We start from the raw sequence: 20416 nt of genomic DNA, 5'->3' as shown, positions 1-20416 counted from the left end.
CCCGCTCTTCCGTCATTCCCGGGCGCCCCCGACCCCGCACTGCCCCCTCCGTCCCGGGCGCCCCCCACTCCCGCGCTCTCCGCCGGCGCAGTCACGGAGACGGCCCGGTGAGCGCAGGCGCCTGTATTGCCCGCCCGCTCCCCCGCCCGTCGGCGCCGCCCCACAGCCGCCCTACACCCGCCCGCACCCGTCCGCGGTGATGGGCGGGCAGGGGAGGAAGCGGAAGCCGAATCTGCTCTCGGCCGTGCTCTGCACCGACAGCGCCACCATCGGGCAGCTCCGGTCCACGCTCTTCCGGCACACCTGCGGGGCGCGGGGCCTGAGCGGCGCGCGGTCGGGGGCGGGGCGGGACCTGACCAGGTGGGAGGGGCGGGGCCGGGCGGGGGGGCCCCGGACACCCGCACGCGCGCACTCACCCGGACCTTGTGTTCCTTCCTAGCCTGGCCGACCTCCAGGCCCAGCCCGGCCTCTGCGTGCGACAATGACAGGGTGGGGTCGGGCCGGCCGCCCCCTCCCTGCCGGGCCGCGCCTGCCTCCGCGTCCCCGCGCGCGCTCACCGGGGAGGGCGGGCAAGAGCTCCGGTGTGTGGGTCTCGGTGCGCTCGGGCCGCGCCAGCACCTCCCGCGCGCGGAAGAGCTTGCAGACGCTCAGGAGTGGCAAGAGGAGCCGCGTCCTGGGGGGGGCGAGGGGGTTGTGAGGGCCCGAGCCCCCCCCACGGGAAGGAGCGGTCCTGGCGGTGATGGGGCCTGGGGAGGTAGGGGGCCGTCCTAGCAGGGGATTTTGGAGGACAGGTTTTGCGGGAGCGGGGCCTGGGGAAGAGGCGAAGACCGAGGGACCCCCGGTCCCTACCTCGGCCTCCAGCGCCCGGCCCGGTCCTCCCGCACCCGGCCTTTGCGCGGGGGTTGAGGCCGGCGCCGCTGGTCGTCCGGGTCGGCCCCGCGCCCGGCCTCTGAGAGCGGGAAGCGGTCGATGGACAAGTCAGTGTTGTCGGCGAAGACCCTAGAGAGGGGGGTCACGCAGTGCGGGGCCTGGTACTCGCTGAGGACCTGCGGGGCCGGCAGGGCGCGGCGGTCACCCCCACCCGGCGAGGCCCGCCCCCAAACCTTCCCCTCGGCTGGGACTCGCGCTGACCTCGCCCTTGGGGTTCAGGAGGCGAGTCACGCAGCTCCGGCCGGAGTGGAAGTGGACGGGCTCGTCGCCCAAGGACGAGGGCGGCTGCTTCTTGGTGCCGGGGGGCCCCTCACCCCACACCTGCGGACGGCGGGGGGGGGCGGCGGGTGAGGGGCGGCGGGCCCCGGGCCAGGGCCCGCGCCGGGAGCGGGAGAGGGGCGCACCGTGACGTGGTGGCGCGGCGCCAGCAGAGTGCCGGCCGGGAAGCGGTAGATGCCCACGGGGAAGTCGCGCACGAGCTGCTGCAGCGTGAAGCCGCCCAGGTCGGCCGTCTCCTCCAGCGACTGGTTGAGGATGCGGACGAACCTCTCGCGGCGGCTCACGGCCACGATCTTCAGGCAGCAGCCGGTGGCGCTGGGGCGGGAGCGGGAGAGAAGGGGCGCTGTGCGGAGACGTTTGGGCCCCGCCCACCCAGTCCCTCTAGGAGACCGGCTCCTGCCCCTGCGCTCCGGGCTGGGTCACCCCTCACCTCCAACAGTGCCCGGGATGCCCGGGGTCGGGACCTGAAGAGGACTCGGGCACCAGGGCGACGGTCTTTCCCGGCAGGTCCCCGTGGGTTTTCTGGAGACCTGTCCGGGAGGGGGACCCCCCTATAGAGCGCCCACTGGGGACATCTGCGAGACGGGACCCGGCCTGCAGCGCCTTGAGGGTCCATATGGGAGAGGAGCAGCACCCGGGGTCAGAGCCAGGGCAGGAGGGATGGCTGGACCCTGGGGGCTGCAGAGGAGTAGCTGGCAGTACTTGTTGGGGGTGGGGCGCGGTTCAAGGCAGAGCACGGAGGCAGCCGCAGGAGTCCCCCAAAGACCACCGTAACCCGTAGCGATGAGGCTGGAGAGAGGCCCCAATGGCCTCACTCTGGGCTACCCTAAAGGTCAGGCGGTTGGGGACGTCATTTAGGGCTTTGGACAGAGATCACAGCCCTGCAAGGGCAGGAGGGAGCAGTAACCAGGGGAGACGTGCCCACCACCTTCACGCTCTGCCTGGTCGTCCCCGCTGAAGCTCCTGGCCTGTGCCACTATCTGCTCAGAAGCACGGTGTGGTGCCCGGGGCGGGTGCCCAGTCAGCTTCTGCTTGCGATAACGCCTGGCCAGCTGGCAGCTGCTGGAGTTGGAGTAGGAGCCCCCCGAGCTGCTGGTGCCCTCCAAGGGCAGGGAGCTCCACTCCACGCTCTTGAGACGCTGCTCCACGCGGCGCTTGCGCAGCTCCGAGCCCCACTCCTCAGGTGATGAGGCTGGTGAGAGCTGTGGGGGCAGCGGTGGCCGGGAGTGCCTGCAGACCACAGTCCACTCGCTGCCCACTGGACTTCGGCTCCTGGACCCCAGCCCTAACCCCCATCCAGCCTCTGCAAGTTGTGGTCCTGGTCCCTAGGATCCAGCCTGGGAAAAGGGCTCATGGCAGGCTAGAGACAGCTCAGGAGTCTTTTCCCTTCATCCCTAATCTCATCCTACAGAGCTGAGAACTGATGCTTGGGAGGCCTAAGTGACTTGTCCAGGGACGCTAAAGGGTGGACCTTGGACCCTGGTCCACATCTGCCAAGGCAAGCTCTCCCGGCCCCTCGCCCCTGGGGGAGTCCTGCCCAGCACAGTTACTTTTGATCTAAGCTGGACTCCATGTTGGTGAAGAGGTTGGGGTACCGGTGGGCAATGCTGTTCCAGTCCACATCCTCCAGCCGGAAACCCTGGCCAGGAAGCAACAGGCATGTGACCCTCCCCTCCTGCAGGGCTGCAGAGCCATGTCGCACGTGGGGGACCTTGCTCACCTTCCCAGCAGTGCGGGCCTGCTCGTTCTCAGAGAGGTCACTGGAGTCCACCAGGGTCTCTGCGGTCACTACCTGCAGGAGGGGACAGGAGGCCAGCGGGCAGGGGCTGGGGGCAGGGCACCCTTCCCCCCGACAGCACCTGTCCTATTTGACCTCACCAGCACCTGAGGCACACACATGCTGAGTTGTCAGGTGGGTGGGACCACAAGGTTCGTGGTTGCTCCCTGTCCCATCCACGGTCCCAGAGGCAGCCTGAGGGGAGCAGGCTTCCCAGGCAGGCCAGAGCCCCCAGGAGAAGCACCAGTTGAAGGGGCACGCTGGCTGTCAAGGGAGGTCCAGGGAAGGCTGGGGAGGGGGGGCGTGGGAGACAGGAGGGGCAGTCGAGTGGGGCAGGGCCCCAGGGACACAGGCTTACCTCCACGCTGCCAGTGGAAGATCGCAGCATGCGGCCGACCCAGGAGGAGTGGGCCAGCTGCAGGAGGCAGGACTTCTGGTAGGCCTGCAGCTCGACCTCCAGCTGCTGCAAAGTGTTCATGGTCTGCTGCAGCCGCTCCTCCAGGTGCGCTCTCTCCTGCTCCAGGAGGGCCCAGAGGTGGGGCGGGGCCTTCTCCAGACCCCGCCCCCAAGGCCGGCCCCTGACCCTCACCCAGGCTTGGGTCCCCTGCCCAACTCCCAGATCCCACTCGCGCCTCACCAGCTGGGCCTGTTCCTTCTGCTCTTTCAACTCCAGAGTCAGCTTCTGGACCTGGTTCTGCAGGAACTTGTGCTGCCTGCACAAACTCCTGGGGGAAGGGGCGACCTCAGCAGCACCCCCTCTGGGTCAGCAGCCAAGGAGGGGAGAAGGAGGGACTCCTCTTCACCGCCACTAGGGCCCGAAGGCACAGAGTGTGGCTGGGCCAGGCCAGGGCAGGCTCTGAGGTCTGGGTCAGAGGTGGGGTCGAGGTTGGGTTCAACATGTTCAAGGTTAGGGGCTGGGCAGGTTTACAGAATAGTAACTTTACCAAGGTCAGGTTGGGGATCTGGGACAGATGAGGGCTAGGGCCGAAGGCAAAGGTCAGAGTAAGGGTCAGGGCTGGGGTCAGGTTGGAGTCAGTGGTTGGGGTTAAGGTCAGACAAAAACCAGGAGTTAGGGCCAGGAGGAGGCTGGGTTGGGCCAGGGGCGAGCGTTTCACTGCTGACCTGTCAGATGGAAGCCCAGCCACCTCCTGCAGGATGTGGCAGTGCCGGGCGTCCCAGTGGTTCTGTATGGCCCACCGCAGGGCCTGGATCTCCAGTTCCCGCTGCCCCCACAGCCGCTGCAGGGTGCGGGGGTCCAGGGACTCAGGGGCCAACCTGCAATGCCGGTGCCCCGGCCTCTTGATCAGGCCCTGCCCCCTGGCTGGCTGGCCCGAGTGGCAACCACCCCTTCTCCCAGCTTACTGCAGGTTGGCGGAGAAGACCACCTGTGTGGAGCCGGGCTTGGTGTACTGCGGGCACTCGGGAGCCACCGGGCCTGTGGGTGTGTCAGCTGGAGGACCCAGGTGGCCACTGACCGGCTCTCGGTCCAGCCGGGATGGGAGAGCCTCTTCCTCAGCCTCTTCAGTCTCCTGGCGAGACTCGGGGGCCATTCTCGATGTTCTTGGGGGGCTGAGAGGGGTGGTGGGGCTGTCTGCCCTGTGTCCTGTGTGAGGGCGCCCCTGCAGGGCTCTCCTTACATGGCCACACGCACACACGTGTCTCACAGCCCAGGGACAGGACCGCTGGTTCACGGGGCTTCAGTCTCCAAGGAGGCCCGCGTGTGTATGTGTGTGTCTACCCCACAGGACACCAGACCACCGGTCCCGTGGGTGTCCACCCCTGTGTGTTTCTGACCAGGCCAGGGCAGCAAGTCACCACCTGGGCAACACGTCACCTGGTGTTCGCACATTCCCTGTTGTCTCCTCACTGTCACTCTTCCCTCCAGGACCTGAGATCCTGCCCCTCAGCCTACAGCAAAGGGTCCCCAGAGGAGCTGGTCCTTCACCTGCAACGCCCGTGTCCCCTCAGACCCAGGGCCCTACCCCCAACACTCACCTGAGGCCAGAAGTCCAAGCCTGCCTGGGGAGGAGAAAGGCTCTATATCGTTGCCATGGATACCAGCACCCAGAAGGGGCGGGGCTGTTTGTTACCTGGAGCCTCCAGGGAGAGCCCAGACCCGGGCCCCTGAGTGCACCCTCCTAGTCTAGACTGAAGGAGAAGCTGTGAGAGCCTGAGCTGCTGCCCGCTAACCTCAGCAGGCCCAGGGGACCAGAGTGACTAGCCTGGCCTGCCATGGTCACCCACTCAGCCTGGGGAAGGCTCCCACTGTCCCTTTCCAGCTTGAGCACGGCGATCGGTGGGTATTGGGAGCACTGCTGCCCTGTGAGTGTGTCCACAGGCCAGCAGGACCACACTCCTGAGAATGTGGGCCAGAGCTGACTGGGGAGGGGGCAGAGGAAGCAAGAGATTGCCCTGAGAAGCTGGGGGGCTTGCTGAACTCTAGCCAGCAATAGGCCTCCTCCTGAGTGCTTCCCACAGCCTCTTTGCCCTCAGTGGCTGATGCCCACCTACCTAACCCCCAGCCAGAAGCCTCACCTTCCCCATTTCCACCACCTGGGCCACCACAGGGAGTCCTGGGGACATTCCCATAACCATGACAACTGTTCCCTCTGCCCCAGGACAAAAGTGAGGCCCCAGACCTGACCCACAAGACCTGTGCCCTCCAGCCTTGGCCCCGTCCCACCCCACCTCACCTTCATTCATCTCTCATCCATTCATTCAGACTTTCAACTTGTGCTCAGGCAGGGCCTCCAGTGCTGGGCAGGACACAGGCAGGCTGGAGGACCTCCCACTGCCCAGTCTGACTGGGGCAGAACAGGCCCTGAATGCCCTCGCTGCTGGTCCACACAGCACAGAGCCTGCGAGGGGCCCTCATGCTGAGCTGGCTTGAGTTCTCGGGTGGGCCAGGCAGAGGAGTGTGTCCACAGCTCGGGAGGGATCTGGGCCCCAATGGGGGCAAGAAGGGGTGGGGAGAAAGAGCCTTAGACAAAGAGCCCAGAGCCTTTGTCCGTGGCACCCTCAGGGCGGGCCCCCTCCCCTCCAGAGCGCCCGGCCCACTGGCTGCAGCCCACCAGCTCCAGCTCCCTCCCGCGGGGCTCACAGTCGCCCACCCCTGTGCGTCCTGACGATGGCGCCACGGGCCCTGAGGGAGCGGGCCCGGCGGGGCCCTGACCCTGGGGGCTCATCAGCCCAGGTGGAGGGGTGGCTCCGGCCCCGCTGCCCCTCCGGGCGAAGGCCGCGCTGGGGGGGGGGGGGTCCCAGGCCGGCGCCCCTTCCGTGGGCGGGGGACTCGTCAGACCGGGCGGCTTCCGAGGAAGCCGGCCCGGGAGCGTGGCTAGACACCTGCCCCAGGCGCCGCCCGCGAGCCAGACGCGCTTCCGCGTTGTTCGCGGGCCTGGGGCGTGCGTGGACCCCGGCTCGGCCCGCCCCTCCGCTTCGCCGGGCCCCGCCCACACCTGGGCGCCGCTGGGGGCGGGGCGGGCGGCGAGCCAATGGGGAGGGGAGGGGAGGAGCACAGAGGAGGCAGCCAATGGGTGTAGGCGAGGGGCGGGCGGGGCGCGCCGTGGAGCCAATGGGTCGCGCGGGGCGGGGCGCGCGGGCTGCGGGCCAACGCGGTGGCGGGCCGGGCGCGCCCGCTGCGCTGGAGGCGGCAGGTTGCGGCGGCGCAGGGCGCCGGGCAGAAGCCGGTTCGAGGCCGGGGCACGGAGGCCGGCGAGCGCCCAGGTGAGCCGCGCCGGACCCTGGAGCCCCTCGAGTGCGGGGCGCGGCCTGGGGGCAACTCCGACGGAGGGGGGCCAGCCGGGCCTCCATGGGGGCCGCGCCGCACCTGCACCCGCCCGCACCCGCCCGGCCCGGGGACGGTGGCTTCGGGGCCGGGCGCAGCGACGGGCGGGAGCGGGGAGGGGGCTGCCGGCGCCGGCGGAGCCGAGGGCCGAGTGCGGGGGCCGTGTTTGCGTGGGGCAGCGCCCCGCGGGAGGGGCAATGCCCTCGCGCCAGGTGACCGGGGGCAGGAAGTCCTGGATCTGGTTAATGATTCGCCTTGTTCCGGGAGTGGGGCGGGGCAAGAGCAGGCTGGAAGTGGCAGCCTTGAAGTGCTGCGCGAGGGCGGCCTGGGGAACCCTTTGGGGGGCTGGTCTTGACCCCCACCCCAGGAATGCGTGGCCTGCGGGTAGGGCCGGGCGCGGGCGAGCAGGGCTGACGTTGAAGGGCGGCAGCCCCAAACTAGCTCCGGGGGTGAGGGCCAGGCTGCGGTGGGGCCAGGCAGGGCGGAACCCTGTGGCCTTCCCCTCCCTGCAGGACAGGGATGCTCTCAGGGCTGGCGGCCATGGAGCTGAAGGTGTGGGTGGACGGCATCCAGCGTGTAGTCTGTGGGGTCTCAGAGCAGACCACCTGTCAGGAAGTGGTCATCGCACTAGCCCAAGCTATCGGTGAGTCCCTTTGGGCAGGGACAGGCCTAACAGGTGCACCTCGGGTGGAGCCTGGCCCTCTGGCCCCTTCTTCCCCCAAGGAGGGTGGGGCTGATTGCTGATCCCTCTTGCCCTCCCCCAACTCCTCAAGCCAGGTGGACAGAGAGTGGGGGCATGTAGGCTGACCTCTCTCCCCCTACCCCAGGCCAGACGGGCCGCTTTGTGCTCGTGCAGCGTCTTAGGGAGAAGGAACGACAGCTGCTGCCCCAGGAGTGTCCAGTGGGTGCGCAGGCTACCTGTGGACAGTTTGCCAGCGATGTCCAGTTTGTCCTGAGGCGGACAGGGCCCAGTCTCGCTGGGAGGCCCTCCTCAGACAGCTGCCCACCTCCTGAACGCTGCCCAATCCGCGCCAGCCTCCCCCCGAAGCCACGACCAGCACTGGGCCGTGAGCCCCACAAAACACTGACCTTCAGCCTGGCCTTCAGCCCTGTGCCGCCCGAGCCTGTGGCCCCCGTAGCACCAATGCCAGGCTGCTGCGCAGACCTGCAGGGCCTGGAGCAAAGGGTGCAGAGGAACGCCGCCGAGCTGGGTCAGGAGGCCTTCTGGGAGCAGGAGCTGCGGCGGGAGCAGGCTCGGGAGCGCGAGGGGCAGGCGCGCCTGCAGGCACTGAGCGCAGCCACCGCCGAGCATGCCGCCCGGCTGCAGGCCCTGGATGCCCAGGCCCGCGCCCTGGAGGCTGAGCTACATCTGGCCGCAGAGGCCCCTGGGGCCCCCTCACCCACAGCGTCTGCCGCAGAGCGCCTGCGCCAGGACCTGGCTGCCCAGGAGCGGCAGAGTGCGGAGGTGCAGGGCAGCCTGGCCCTGGTGAGCCGGGCTCTGGAGGCAGCTGAGCACGCCCTGCAGGTGAGCCCGCAGGACCCCACGCCCCCCGCCAGTATCCCCGACACAGGTGGATTTGGGGGTTGGTCTTGAGGCCAGACTAGGGAGAACATGAGGTGCGGAGCCCCATGGCCATGCCCCTGAGGGTCCCATGTGCCCCAGGCCCAGGCGCAGGAGCTCGAGGAGCTGAACCGGGAGCTGCGCCAGTGTAACCTGCAGCAGTTCATCCAGCAGACTGGGGCTGCACTGCCGCCCCCCCCGGCCGGACAGGGTTCCCCCCGGTGCACAGGTCAGAGGAGTTCTGGAGGGAGGCCAGTTCGGTGCAGGGCCTGGCCCAGCCCCAAGCTGACCTGCTCTCCCCACAGGATCTTCTGCCTCCAGCCAGAGAAAGGCCCCTCACAGGAGCCACCCGGAGTCCTGCCCTAGCGTCCAGCCTGAGCACAGAGAGTATGTCTGTCTCCCCGACTCTGGGTGGGACGAGGTCCTCCTGTGGCCCCCTCAGCCCCCTCAGCCTGTGTCCTCCCCACAGTTGCCCCCATGAGGCAGAACTCCTGGAGGTAGCAGCTCCGGCCCCAGAGTAGACACCCACTGCTAGCCCAGCCCTGGGCTCTGATGACACAAGCGAGGGTGGCCGAGGCCAGCCCAGCCTGGACGACAGAAGGAGAGTCGGCAGTCACAGAGGACTCCTTCCCCCATGCAGTGGGAAGCCCTGGTGCCCTGGGCCCGGGACAGAACCCCTCAGAGCCACGGGGTTTCTGCTGAGGGGGGCTGGGGGAGGCTGAGGACTTGTGCCCTCGGGCTTGCCGAGTCTGCTAAGTCCCCTGGAGAAGCATGGGGCATGCCCAGCTCAGAACTCTCTAGTCCCCAAAGGCCATGGCTCCTTGTTGGGGACGGGGGACGCACGGACACCGTGTTCACCCCGTGTGTATGTGCCTGCATGTGGGAGGTATCCTTCACTGTGTGCACGTGTGCGCTGCCTCCCACCCCAACACTAAAACCACAATAAACTGCTCAAAGTGGCTTGAGTGTGTCCTGAGGCTGCACTGGGCAGGGTCTGCAGGGTCTAGAACCTGAGGCCTCCACCCAGAGTCACTGGGGAATGCCTGGAGCTGGCCACTGCCAGGGCTCCTGAGAAGGGGGTCTCCCGGGGACCAGTGGTCAGTTGGGTCCAAGGCTGGGGCTCCCAGGGCCTCACATTCCTGGCTGCTGTGTCGCCCACCCCAGGGGCTCTCCTTGGCAGCCCGAGGCTGGGGTGAGAGCTGGACAGTCTGGGGCCTGGAGCAGCCTCAGCCCTGACCTGTGTGTCTGTCCAGACCCCTCTCCTGCCTGGCTCCCCTCCTCTGGCCTGTTCCTCCCCAGGAGCAGGAACTGCCGCCTCCTCTGGGGTGGCTCCTGGACTTGAAGACTCAAGGACGTGCCAGACCCGCCTGTCAGGTTTCCTGAGTCTCACAGCTCACAGGGGCGGGTCTCCGGACTCCTGGGTCGGCCAGGCCCAGGGAGGTCTGCACAGGGGAGTTTTGTGGGCCCCATGAGGGTGTGGCCACCCTGCCTTCCGAAACCCCCCTCTGCTACCCTGGTGGATGAGAAGCCTCTGCTGCTGCCTACAGCCTTGAAATCAGGGCAGGGCAAGGTCCAAACACTGTCCTGGTCCTGGGGTGGGCCGCAGGCTCCCAGCTCCCAGGGCTGTGGCTGGGAGCAGAGATCTTTGTGATGGCCAGCAGCTGGGGGCGCCGAGGTTCGGGTGCAGCCATGGGTATTGGGGAACAGGGGATGGGGACATCCTAGATCATGAGGGTCTTTGTGCCAAGTTTAGGGGTGGGCAACTTTGTGATGGCCTCCACCTTCTCCTGGGGTGGCCCCTGAGCTGGGCCTGGTGCTCCCTACCTCCTTTGGGGCAGACCACAGGGGACATGGAGTCCTGAGCGTGAGGAGCAAGGAGGACACCAAGGGGCAAGGCCACTAAGAGCGCAGCTTGTGGGGAGTAAGCAGGACTGGGCACTTTCTGCCTGAGACGGAGCGGGGACGGGGAGTGGCAGGACGGGCCAGGCAGCAGCAGGAGGCCTCCAAACCTGGTGTCAAGAGGAACCCGGCCCAGGTTTCCTCTCTGCAAAGCCCCCAGCTGGACCCCGCTCCTGTCTACGCTCCCGCCTGAGCCTGCTGCCCCACTCGCAGCAGACTGTCCTGGGGGCCTGGACTTGCCTGATGATGGCCCCACTCATGGCCAAGCACAGGGTCACAGGGGGTGCAGCCTAGAGTGCAAAGGCTGATGGGCCGTGCCCTAGGTGGGAGGGCTGGAGGCTGTGGGCAATCACTGCCAGGTCCAAGGGGCCTGCTCCCCTCACCCACAGCCCCCCCTGTGCTCAGGAGAGTCAGATGTACCAGCATGTGGTCATCTCCCAAGCTGAGCACATAGGCCCGCAGGGGGCAAAGCCAGGGCCCATCCAGGGACCACCCTACACACACAGGGGACAGGACAGGACTAGCCCATGCCCTCCCCAGTGTCATGCACTTTCCCACCCCCCAAAGAGAAGGAGGCCCGGAGCTGGCAGATCTCACACATCCCTGGTCTCCTGTGTCTGTTTTCAGGGAACACCTGTTCCTTCTGAAGCCACCACCAGGGACCTGTCCCTGGTCTGCTGCTGGCTCTGAGGAAGCTCATGAGCCCTCTTCTCCACCTCGGACAGAGTCTTCAGGCAGCCGCTGCACTCTGGGGTGGGGAAGGGGCCTTCCTCCTCTGGCTGTTCCAGGTGGACAAAATCCCACACCCCCGGAAAAGTTGCCAGAAGTGCTTCAGATCACTAAGCAAAGCTTCGAGTTGCTAAAAAGTTTACTTCTGAGTTTTAAACTCATTGAAAACAATGACATGAGATGTGCTGAGGTGAGGAAAGGCCCAGCTCCCCACAGATGTCCAGTCCATGGCAGAGCAGGACCAAGCCAGGCCAGGCCAACTCCCCACACAAGCCAAGGCTGGACCCTGCCCGGTGTAAATACAGGCCGAGGCAGTATCATCACCAGCGCTCTGCAGGGCCAGGCTGTGTTGGGGGAGGACGCTGGAGCCCCTACTGACCTCAGAGTTCTTGCTCACCCCCAGCACAGAATGCCCTCCAGGGCTGGCTGAGAACACCGGGGTCCACTGGAGGTCGCCAATGCTAAGTCATTGCCCCGTGGCAGCAAATCAGCTCGGCTGGTCCTCAACCGGAAGGCCACCCACAGCATCCCCATCACCTGCAGCACCCGGCCTGGCCAAGCTTCCTGGGTGTGACAATAAGCCACTGTGACCGTTAGGACAGGGTCCCTCCAAAGGCAAGTCCAAGTGCAGGCCAAGGCCTCGACTAAGTCCGCCTCTCTCAGCTCCAGCCATCAACCCCCACTGCCCGGGACAGGGACGGGGCCTGCCACAAGCGTCGTGGCGCCGGCAGGCCTGGAGGCTGCTCTAACCCCAGCAGCAAAGCCAGGCCCGGCAGATAAGCAGGGGAACATCGCTGGACACCACAAACAGTCCTCGGCGTCCTGACTCCCTTAGTGGCCTCGCTGAAGTGGCAGAAATGCACAGAAAAGCCAAATCTGCCACTCTCTTCCTTAAGAAAGTTTCCAGAAGGGACCCTCAGGATGCTGGTCCTGGAAGCTCCCGTCCTGATGGCCGAGAGTCTGACCACAAGACCCGTGCCTGCCCAGGGCTGCTTGGCGACATCCAGAAGGCCGTCCCCGGAACTCTGCACAGCCTGGCACCCTGAGACACACAAGGAAAAGAAAGTTCCCTCCAAGAGGGCATCTGGCCCAACCCAGCCCCATCGTGCGGAGAGCAACGAAGCCCCCTGAATGTCCCCGCTTTCCCCCCGCACCCCGCCGCTGGGCGCAGACAGGCAGATCCTGTCCATAGGGGCGCCCTCGCCCCTCCCACTCCCCCGCCTTGGCGCGCGCCCTCCGACCCGGTGTGGCCGCCCCCTGCCCGTCAGAGCAGGGTCACAGAGGGGCCGGGGCGGTCGCGCTGCCCAGGGACAGATCAGCCGCTGTCACACGCACAGTGGGTCCGGAGCAGCGCAGTGTGCGGTGGGCAGTGGCTGCCCTGCGCCTGGAGGGACCGCCGGGCGGGCGGAGGGGTCGTCCCCCACCCCCGACCTCTCCCTCCCCTCCAACTTGGGCGTCCCAGCCCCCGCCCGCCGGCCTGCTCCCCTCGCGCGTCACCTGCGACCCCCACGCGGGGCCGTGGCCGACCCTCGGCCCAACTTCGGCAGCGACCGCGGCCCCCTCGCGCCCCCGCCTGCCCCGCGCCCGGCGCCCCGCGCCCCGAGCCCGGCCCGTATGCAAATACGCGGGTCCCGCAACCAATGGCCGGCCGGCCCGGGCCCGCCCTGCCGCGCCGCAGCCAGTGGGCGCGAGGGGGGGGCGCATGCCACGCCCACCGCCGCGCGGCCCCTCGCGGGCGCGGCCGGCGCGTTCCTTTCCGCACGTCGGCCTCGGGGCGGGGCCGCCACCTGCCGGGCGGGGCCTGCGGGCGCCGGGCTGCGGCGGGGCGGCTCCCCCGCGGCCGGGCGGTGGTACGGCCCGAGGCGCTCCCCCGCCGGCCGCCGCGGGTGGTACGGCCCCGCCCGGGATCCGCGGGCCCCGGCGCACGTACCGCCGGCGCCCTCCCAGGGAGTCGGCCTGCTTTGCCCCCGCCCTCCGCGAGCCGGCCCTGGGCGCCCGGGCCCCCCTGTGGGACGTGTAGCGGTGGAAGCTCGGAGTCCGAGTCCGCAGGGGCCCCCGGGGCGCAGGGCACTGAAAGGATGGAAGTCGGGGGAAGGGACCGTTTCAGAGTGGAGTTATTGACTCCTGGCGGGGAGCCCCAAGAAGAGAGCTTGGGCTCCGGCCCTTTCTCTTCGCACTCCTTTCCTCGCGTCCGGGCCGAGGGGATCCCTGAGGCAGAATCGTGGGTTATGCGGACCCCTAGTCGGGCAGGGAAGTGCCTGCTCCCCTTTTGCTCTTGACACGGGGTCCTCATAGCCTTTTGTGCCCCCTTCAGGGTAAGCAAGAGCTCCCCCGTGTCCACCACCTCCCTCCACCTACCTCAGAGACTGGCCCTCCCTGGAGGACCCCACTTCCCTGGCTCCAGACAACTCCAAAGGGCCCCTCTGCCGCCCGCTGCCACTCTGGTCCTTGGCCCAGGGGCCGTGCCCCCTCAGTCTCAGCCATCCTGACCCCGTAGCTGCTCTCCTGCAGCCCTCCTGCGCCCGACTCACCACCCCCCTCCTTGTCCTCCCTGTCCCCAGTGAATTCCCTGATCCCTCCTAAGCCTGGGCTGGAGCCTCCCAGCTGCCATAAACCCAGCAGGGCCCTCCTGCACCCTTCCCACCATCACGGTTGCTTCATTTCTTCCTTCAAAGCCATTGCCTGGGTGGCTAAGTGCGGGGGCTCCGGGGGGAGTAGGGGGCACATCTGACCCTGCCTGGGACAAATTCAAGTGCACGATGTGGGACACTTATGTCACCACAGGGTGGCTACTTGTGGGTGGAAGAGGAGCAGAGGGGCCAGGAGCCAGCGCAGTTCTATTGGGGGTCAGAAGTTGAGGGGTCACTGAGGCCTGGATCATGTGGGTCTTGAAGGAACCCCTAGGGATCTGTGGGGTCCCTGAGGAGGCCCACACCTTCAGGACAGGGCATGCTTGGGGGTGAGCAGACAAGGCAGAGGTTTGCAGGGGAGAAGTCTGGGATTCGGGGACAGGGAGAGGCCAGAAGGGAGGGTGACTCTTGAGTTCCTGCCTTGCTCTGCTGGTATGACCCCCAGCTCTGCCCGCCAGTCCTGCTTGTCCCAAATGCACCCCTTATCACCTCTGTAGTGGTTTGAATGGTGGTCCGTGAAAGAGATATGCCTGTATTCTAATGCCTAGATCCTGTGAATGTTACCTTACTTGGAAAAAGGGTCTTTGCAGCTACAATTAAGGATCTTGAGATGAGGTCATCCTGGATTACCTGGGTGGGCCCTAAATCCAATGACAAGTGTACTTATAAGAGATGGGGGCAAATACAGACATACAGGGAGGAAGGCCAGGTGAGTGAAGGCAGAGACAGACTGGGGTGATGCTGCCACAAGCCAAGGAAGCTTAGAGCACCAAAAATGGGAAGGGGCGAGGAAGGATTCTCCCTACAGATTTCAGAGCGAGCGCGGCTGCCAACCTTGATTTTGGACTTCTGGACTCCAGGACTGTGAGAGAATACATGTCTGTTGATTTAAGCCCCCCAGTCTGTGGTCATTTGTTACAGCTGCCCCAGGACACTAATATACCCACCTTCCTAAATCAGAGAACACTGTCCTGCCTGTCTCCTCTTCCGGCTCTGGCTCTGTGCATACAGGCCTGACCGCAGGGGAAGGGGCTGGCTTGGGCCGGACAGAACCCAGGGAGCTCCCAGGTCAGCTCCACCCTCCTGTACACACGAGGAGAGGAGCGTGCATGCCATGCCTGTGCCTGCCTCTGCCTGCGAGGGGTGGGAGCAGGGTGTGCCAGCCCACACCAGGAACCCAGCAAGGGCTCAGGGTGTGGGTCTGGGAGGGGTGTATGGGCCAGCACACATGTGGGTCCTTTCTTGGCACTAGCACGTGAGAGGTGGCAGGTGGGTGTCTGGTCAGTGTGCACTGGAGGTGACAGTACGGATGAGGGGTATATATGGAAGGTGTCCACATGTGTGTGGGGGGGTCAGTTATTTGTGTCAGCTGGTGGGGGGGAGTCAGTAGGGGGGAGGTATAGCTATGTGCCTATGCTGTCCAGAGGTACCACCTGTGCTCAGTTTGGGCCCAGACCAGTGGCTCTGGGCAGTTCTCTGGGGACACATCTCACCTCTGAGCGCAGGTTGGCATGGCTGGGTAGTTGTGCACTGCCCAAGGACACCTGCTGAGCAAGTGTTCACATCTAATTGTGGGTGCGTGTGTTTATTGTGACAGTTTTCCAGCAGCCCCCAGGAGCAGCTGCAGATGAAGGTGGGAGGGGCTGGCCCCTCTCCAGGGGGGCTCCAAGTTGGCCATAAGCTGTTGTCCAACTCCTTCCCATCCCCCATTTGGGACTCTGGTGGGCAGTGTCCTCATATCTAATGGTGTTCGGCAGGTAGGCATGTGTGTGTAGAAGGGCCAGCACGTGCCAGCTCTGAGCTGGGAGGGCGGGGGAGGTGCCTGGCACAGGGTATTTCCCACGCGGGACCCTGCCCCAAGTGCTGTCCCTGTACTCACCCAGCCAGCCTTCAGCGTCCCTATTTTACAGCCAAGGATGCTAAGGCACAGAGAGGTTGAGAAACTCTCCTGAGGTACTCACAGTGGGAGCCCAAGTGCCTGGCTGACACCCAGGAGGCACCCCCCTCCAGATCCCACCCATCTGGCCCATGAAGAGGAATTGCTCCAGAGTCCCCATCTCTCTGGTACTATCCGTTTTTCCTTGCTGTGAAGTCCTTTCCAGAGCCTGTAAGCACGCTGTTATCTCGCCCGTCATCACAACCCTCTCTTGGCCAGCTCTTTCTCTTTCCTCTGCTCTGCAGCAGAACCACTGGAAAGAGTTGTTGGTGCTGCTGATTACTCTCCTCCCACTCTCTTAACCGCTCCCCTGCCACCTCGCTTCACCCAGGTTCCCTCCTTGTCCTGCCTCCTTCCCCTGGCTTCCAGACGCCCTTCTCCTGATTTCCCTCCCTTTTATCTCACTCCTCACATCTGGCTCCTCAGCAAATCCCGTCAGTTCTGTCCTCAAAATCTACCAGGAGCCAATCACTTCCCACACCTGCGCTGACCCCACCCGAGCCCGGGCCACCGTTGTCCCTGAGCAGGGTCACCAAAGGGGCCTCCTGACTGGCCCCCCAGTGTCCACCCTGGCTTCTCTAGTCTGTTCCCACTCTGATGCCCAGGGGATCCTGTAAGCCAGCGCATGTCATCCTGCTCAAGACCCTCCGGTGTCCCCAGAGCCTCTGGCTCTGCGTGGCCGGTGCCCTCTGGCCACTCCCTCCCTGGGCCCAGCCACGGGCCTCCTGTGTGTGGTCGGGCGGCTTCTCCGCGCTCTCACCCTTGCCGGGTCCATCCTCAACACCTAACTAACGTTGGCCGGTCCTCCCAGTCTCCTAAGCCCGGACCCTGACCCGCTTTATCCTCTCATCATAGCAGAGGCAGCTTCTCGCACACCACGCGGTGTAGTGATTCAGTGTCCACTGTTCATTGTGTGTCTGCACCGACGGGACACGGGGCTAGGGTCTCGTCCTCGCTGCGCCCAGCACCCGGAGGAGCCCGTACATGGGTGAGGGGAGACGGACGGCGGAGAGCTGCTCGTCCCGGCAGCCCCCAAAGCCTTCCTCGCCGGGTTCTCCGCGGCCTGGGGTGGGCTTTGAGCCGCTCCCGCTCGGCAGGCTGGGGGAGGGGAGGGGCGTGGCTACAGTGTGGGGCTTGGCCATAAGTATGGGGAGGGCGTGGTCACAACGTGGGCGGGGCCCAGGCTGTGGGCGGGGTCCCAAGTGTGCCGGAAGGCCGTTCCCATTGGCCCTGAGCGGCGGGCAGAGGGTCGGACTGTACCAGCTCCTCGGCGGGGGAAGACGGCTGGAGCAGTCCACTGGCGGGGGCTTAGATACCGCACGTTCTTCCAGGACACTGGTCTCCCTGGGCGGTAGTACACCATTAAACAGTGTTTCCAAGGCCTCGAGGACCCTGACGGCGAGGAGCGGCGCTGTCCTCCATTTAAGGCCTTTCTTCGCCTCCCTGGTCTCAGTGGTTCCCTCCAATGGGCGGGGCGGGAGCGCCCCGGAAGCCGGCACGTGCACTTCCGGGTCCACGAGCGCGCGGCGGCGGCGCGCGGCGGCGGCCGGGCCTAGTCGTGGCTCTCGCTCGGGCGGCGGCGGCGACGAGCGCCAGGGAGCGGCCGGTGGGGCGCGAGGTTCCCGGGTACGTGCTGGGGCCGCGCCGGCCCCGGGGGCCCCGCCACGCCCCGGCCTAGGGCCGCCACGGGCGCCGCGAGCTTTGTCTGCGGCCTGCCCCGCGGTGCGAGGCCTGCCCGCGCTGGCCCCGGGCAGGAGCGGCGGGCGGGCGCGGGGAGCGGCCCGGGCAGCGGGCAGGGAGCGGCAGGGACCCGGGGCCGGCGCGGGGAGGCCCAGCACCGAGGCTAAGAGGCCCGGCGGCCTGCAGGCGGGTTTCCGGGGTGGCCGCCTTCCTGTCTCCGGCGCCTCGTTCCGTGACACCGCGCCCCCTGCGCTGTCTCCTCTCTGCGAGCGAAGTGGGACCCTTTGCTAACTTTGTTCAGCTCCTGGTGGTCGTCGCTTTCATCGGCTTGTCTACGTCTCCGCAGCCCCGTGCGGTTGACGGGCTGGTGTTCTCTTCCTTAACTTTTGTGGTTTTCACAGCGGTCTCTCGGGCGTAGGTAGTGTTCTTGCTGTTTTACAGATGATCCGCTAGGAGCTCGGAGAGGTTAAGTAACTTGCCAGTGTCACACAGCTACGGAGGGCAGAGGCGGGGCGCTGTGTTAACTAAGCCCTGATTCTTGGTCCAGGTTCTTGTTAACAAGGTTTGTGTCACACTATTGTTAGCTTTGGAGTTTGTATGCTCATCTTATCTCTACAACATTAAAATGGTAATCCGCCTGGTGAGCCACATTCTGAACAGAATCTGAGGCTGAGGTGAGCTTGGACTTGGGTCCTAGCACACCTTCCCTCTCCCTGGACCACTTGGATTTTTTCTTATGGAAAGAATGTTGAGTCAGAATAACAGTAGCCACACCTTCTAGTGCGTTCTTTGCACCAGACTGGTGGCAGGGTCCCGGCAGGGCGAGCCTGGCTTTAGTCCTCTCAACAGCCCCCCAGCGTGGACTCTTGGTGGCTTCTCAGCCCTGCAAAGGGCTTTATGGGCCCTTGCTTTTTGACTTCCTTTGCAGTTTACAGTTTCAAGGCCTCTGTGTCCACGGCAGACGATGAATAAAGAATGGCAGCGTTGGACCGGTGTGAGACGTTGGGTTGGACCAGGCGGCTTGCCTAGGGCCTGGCAATGAGTGCACTGGTTCTGGTTCTGGCATGGTTGCCAGTTACCACACCAGAAGCTCTTTTGGTTTAATTTTTCCCCCTAATCTTTCCAAATCTGGAGGCTGAGCAGGAGAGCCACAGAGCACCGTGAGCACTGCCAAAGGCAGCCAGCAGCCGGGGCAGGGGGTGCCGTGGGCTCTGCTGCAGAAATGGCTCCCTGGCCGGTGGTCCGGACCATATGGGCGGAGAGGGCCATGGTGAATCCAGGCAAACATGTCTGAGCGGGGGTTGCAGGTGGGGCCAGTAGGACGAAAGTTGGAGTCCCCGTTAACACAGTGTTTTGACTGCAGTGTTTGTGATGGGAAGGGGGTGCTGGGGGCTCCCTAACTGTGGGCTCTTGGTGTTTACACAGTTGCTCGCTCTGGAAGTACCTTCACTGGCTACTTGGGTTCTTTTCCCCGGGAGCTGCCAGCAGCTACTGTTGAGTGATGATGCAGGGAGGGATCAGGCTCAGCCTCACGTAACTGCAGCTCTCCGCTGCCCTGGTGGAGGGGTGTGAGGAGGCCTTTGGTACTCCCCAGCGAGTACCAGGCCCTCGGGACCTCACCCCACAGGTGCAGGGACTCATGGAGTTCAGCCTCGTTCCTGAGCTGGTATTTCTGGCAAGCCCCTGTGTGCTGTACCCTGCCGTGGCCTCACTGACCTTTGAGGCAGGCCCTGCCACTGCCCCTTGCAGGTGGACCCAGGGAGAAGCCAGGGGCTCTTTGTTCATACTTTTGACCTTGCACATGTGAAACACGTCATCAGGGTGAGGATTTGCACCTGAGAACTGCCCCCAGCTGTGCTCTCACCTCCTAGGCGGCTCAGAGGTTTACATTTTCTGGTGTCAGAAGTGTTCTCTGGCAGGTTCACATGTGTATTTACTTCCCTCATCGGCCATATTTCTCAGGGGCAGGAACTGTGCTGCACACAATAGGGCAGGGGAGGTATTGGAGCAGGTGTCCCAGGATGACACTGTGGAGTCCAGGGGACGGTCACAGCTATGGGCAGAGAGTTACAGGTCCTCTTAGCTGAGCGCTGCAGCCATTGCGTCCGCGGGAGAGGTGTCATCTTCCTGGACAGCTGTGGCGTGGTCTGTGTGTCTCCAGCAGAAGTCATGGCCAGGACTTGGGGGCAGGACAGGCAGGGTCCCTGCTCCGTTGCTGAGTCACCAAGCAGTGGGGGAGCAGACTGAGTTGAGTGAGACTGTGGCTGATTTTCTTAACCTTAGGGCACTAGGTAGAAGAAAGGTAGTAGCTTTAAGGGGTTAATAATTCCGCAAAAGAACTCTCAGTTTACTGTGTCCAGGGAGAAGCTACTTACTGCAGGTGACAGTTTCATCAACTTAACCTTCGCACACACTTTAGAAAACATCGTAGAATTTGGGGTTTTGTGTGGGAAGTGAGGCACTCTGGGGTCTGAATCCACCCTTAGCCCCATCAGGGGATTGGCTCTGGGGGCATCTGTACAACAGTCTTGGTGACAGTCCCTCCTGCGGCTGGCGTGATGCATGTGAAGCTCACAGCCTGTGGGAGAGAAACCTGCGTGTGCCATCCGGGACTGAGAGCCTCGCTTGGCTCCTGGGCACGCCGCTGTCGGCCTAACCCGCCTTGCCTGGTTCCTGCTTCGCCCCTCTGTCTTACCATCTCTCGTTGACCCCTCCCTCTGACTGTGGAGACTGGACTTGGTCTCAAGCACACTGTGCCTCTGAGTTACTGAGGGACTCCCTCTGAGAGGTGGTCCCTCTAAGGGTCACCCGGGAAGTGAGGCGAGTCGCACTGCTGAGAAAGGAGCCCTTCTTTGGGGACCGAAGTTGGAGGCCCTGGTGTTGGAGGAGGATTGTGTCTCGCTACATTTGTGAGGTCATTTGTTTCGATCTCCTTGTCCTCGTGGTGGCCTTGCAGAGTAGGCAGGATGGGTGTCCCCACCTGGAGATCAGGAGCCGAGAGGATGGATATGGCAGCTGAGAGGCAGAGCCCCACCTCTGCTCCCTGTGCTGCTCCTGGGCAGTCACAGCGACTCAGCCACACCCTGTGGACGTGCTCGGGGCAAGATCAGAGGAGACTCAGCTAGTGCTCATGGCCTCCCACTGGTGGTCAGGTGAGTGGGGGACAGGGGACCAGCCGTGGCTGAGAGTGACATGCCAGAGGAGTGCAGGG

The 20416-nt window shown here is 65.1% G+C and overlaps 3 protein-coding genes and 1 long non-coding RNA gene across 4 annotated transcripts in view; 2 read left to right on the top strand and 2 right to left on the bottom strand.

Moving 5' to 3' along the window:
* Nucleotides 1-108: 108 nt before the first annotated feature.
* Nucleotides 109-5689, bottom strand: LMNTD2 (lamin tail domain containing 2). Its single transcript, XM_058527674.1, has 16 exons — nucleotides 5680-5689; nucleotides 4860-4949; nucleotides 4349-4577; nucleotides 4109-4261; nucleotides 3624-3711; nucleotides 3345-3500; nucleotides 2930-3001; nucleotides 2760-2848; nucleotides 2117-2439; nucleotides 1640-1880; nucleotides 1335-1524; nucleotides 1132-1251; nucleotides 850-1046; nucleotides 558-673; nucleotides 417-469; nucleotides 109-303 (listed from the first exon to the last, which is right to left on the bottom strand). The coding sequence occupies exons 1-16, from the start codon at nucleotides 5687-5689 to the stop codon at nucleotides 172-174; spliced, it is 2259 nt and encodes a 752-aa protein (XP_058383657.1). The 3' UTR covers nucleotides 109-171.
* A 930-nt stretch (nucleotides 5690-6619) lies between these two features.
* Nucleotides 6620-9289, top strand: RASSF7 (Ras association domain family member 7). The gene is given in 7 exon segments (XM_058526123.1): nucleotides 6620-6709; nucleotides 7283-7413; nucleotides 7598-8295; nucleotides 8434-8531; nucleotides 8533-8560; nucleotides 8637-8718; nucleotides 8801-9289. Coding segments are annotated over 6 exon segments (1062 nt in total). The 5' UTR covers nucleotides 6620-6709; nucleotides 7283-7289; the 3' UTR covers nucleotides 8833-9289.
* A 1791-nt stretch (nucleotides 9290-11080) lies between these two features.
* LOC131394694 (uncharacterized) lies at nucleotides 11081-12519 on the bottom strand. Its single transcript, XR_009216214.1, has 2 exons — nucleotides 12457-12519; nucleotides 11081-12001 (listed from the first exon to the last, which is right to left on the bottom strand). It is a non-coding gene; the product is annotated as an uncharacterized LOC131394694 (long non-coding RNA).
* A 4547-nt stretch (nucleotides 12520-17066) lies between these two features.
* PHRF1 (PHD and ring finger domains 1) overlaps nucleotides 17067-20416 on the top strand; it is a 32404-nt gene continuing 29054 nt past the window's right edge. The window contains 1 exon segment of the mRNA XM_058526120.1: nucleotides 17067-17151. The gene's annotated coding sequence lies outside the window, so the exon portion shown is untranslated.

This window comes from Diceros bicornis, chromosome 31, assembly GCF_020826845.1.
Source record: "Diceros bicornis minor isolate mBicDic1 chromosome 31, mDicBic1.mat.cur, whole genome shotgun sequence".
In the NCBI taxonomy this organism is placed as follows: domain Eukaryota; kingdom Metazoa; phylum Chordata; class Mammalia; order Perissodactyla; family Rhinocerotidae; genus Diceros; species Diceros bicornis.
This window is presented reverse-complemented; position numbering and strand designations above follow the sequence as displayed.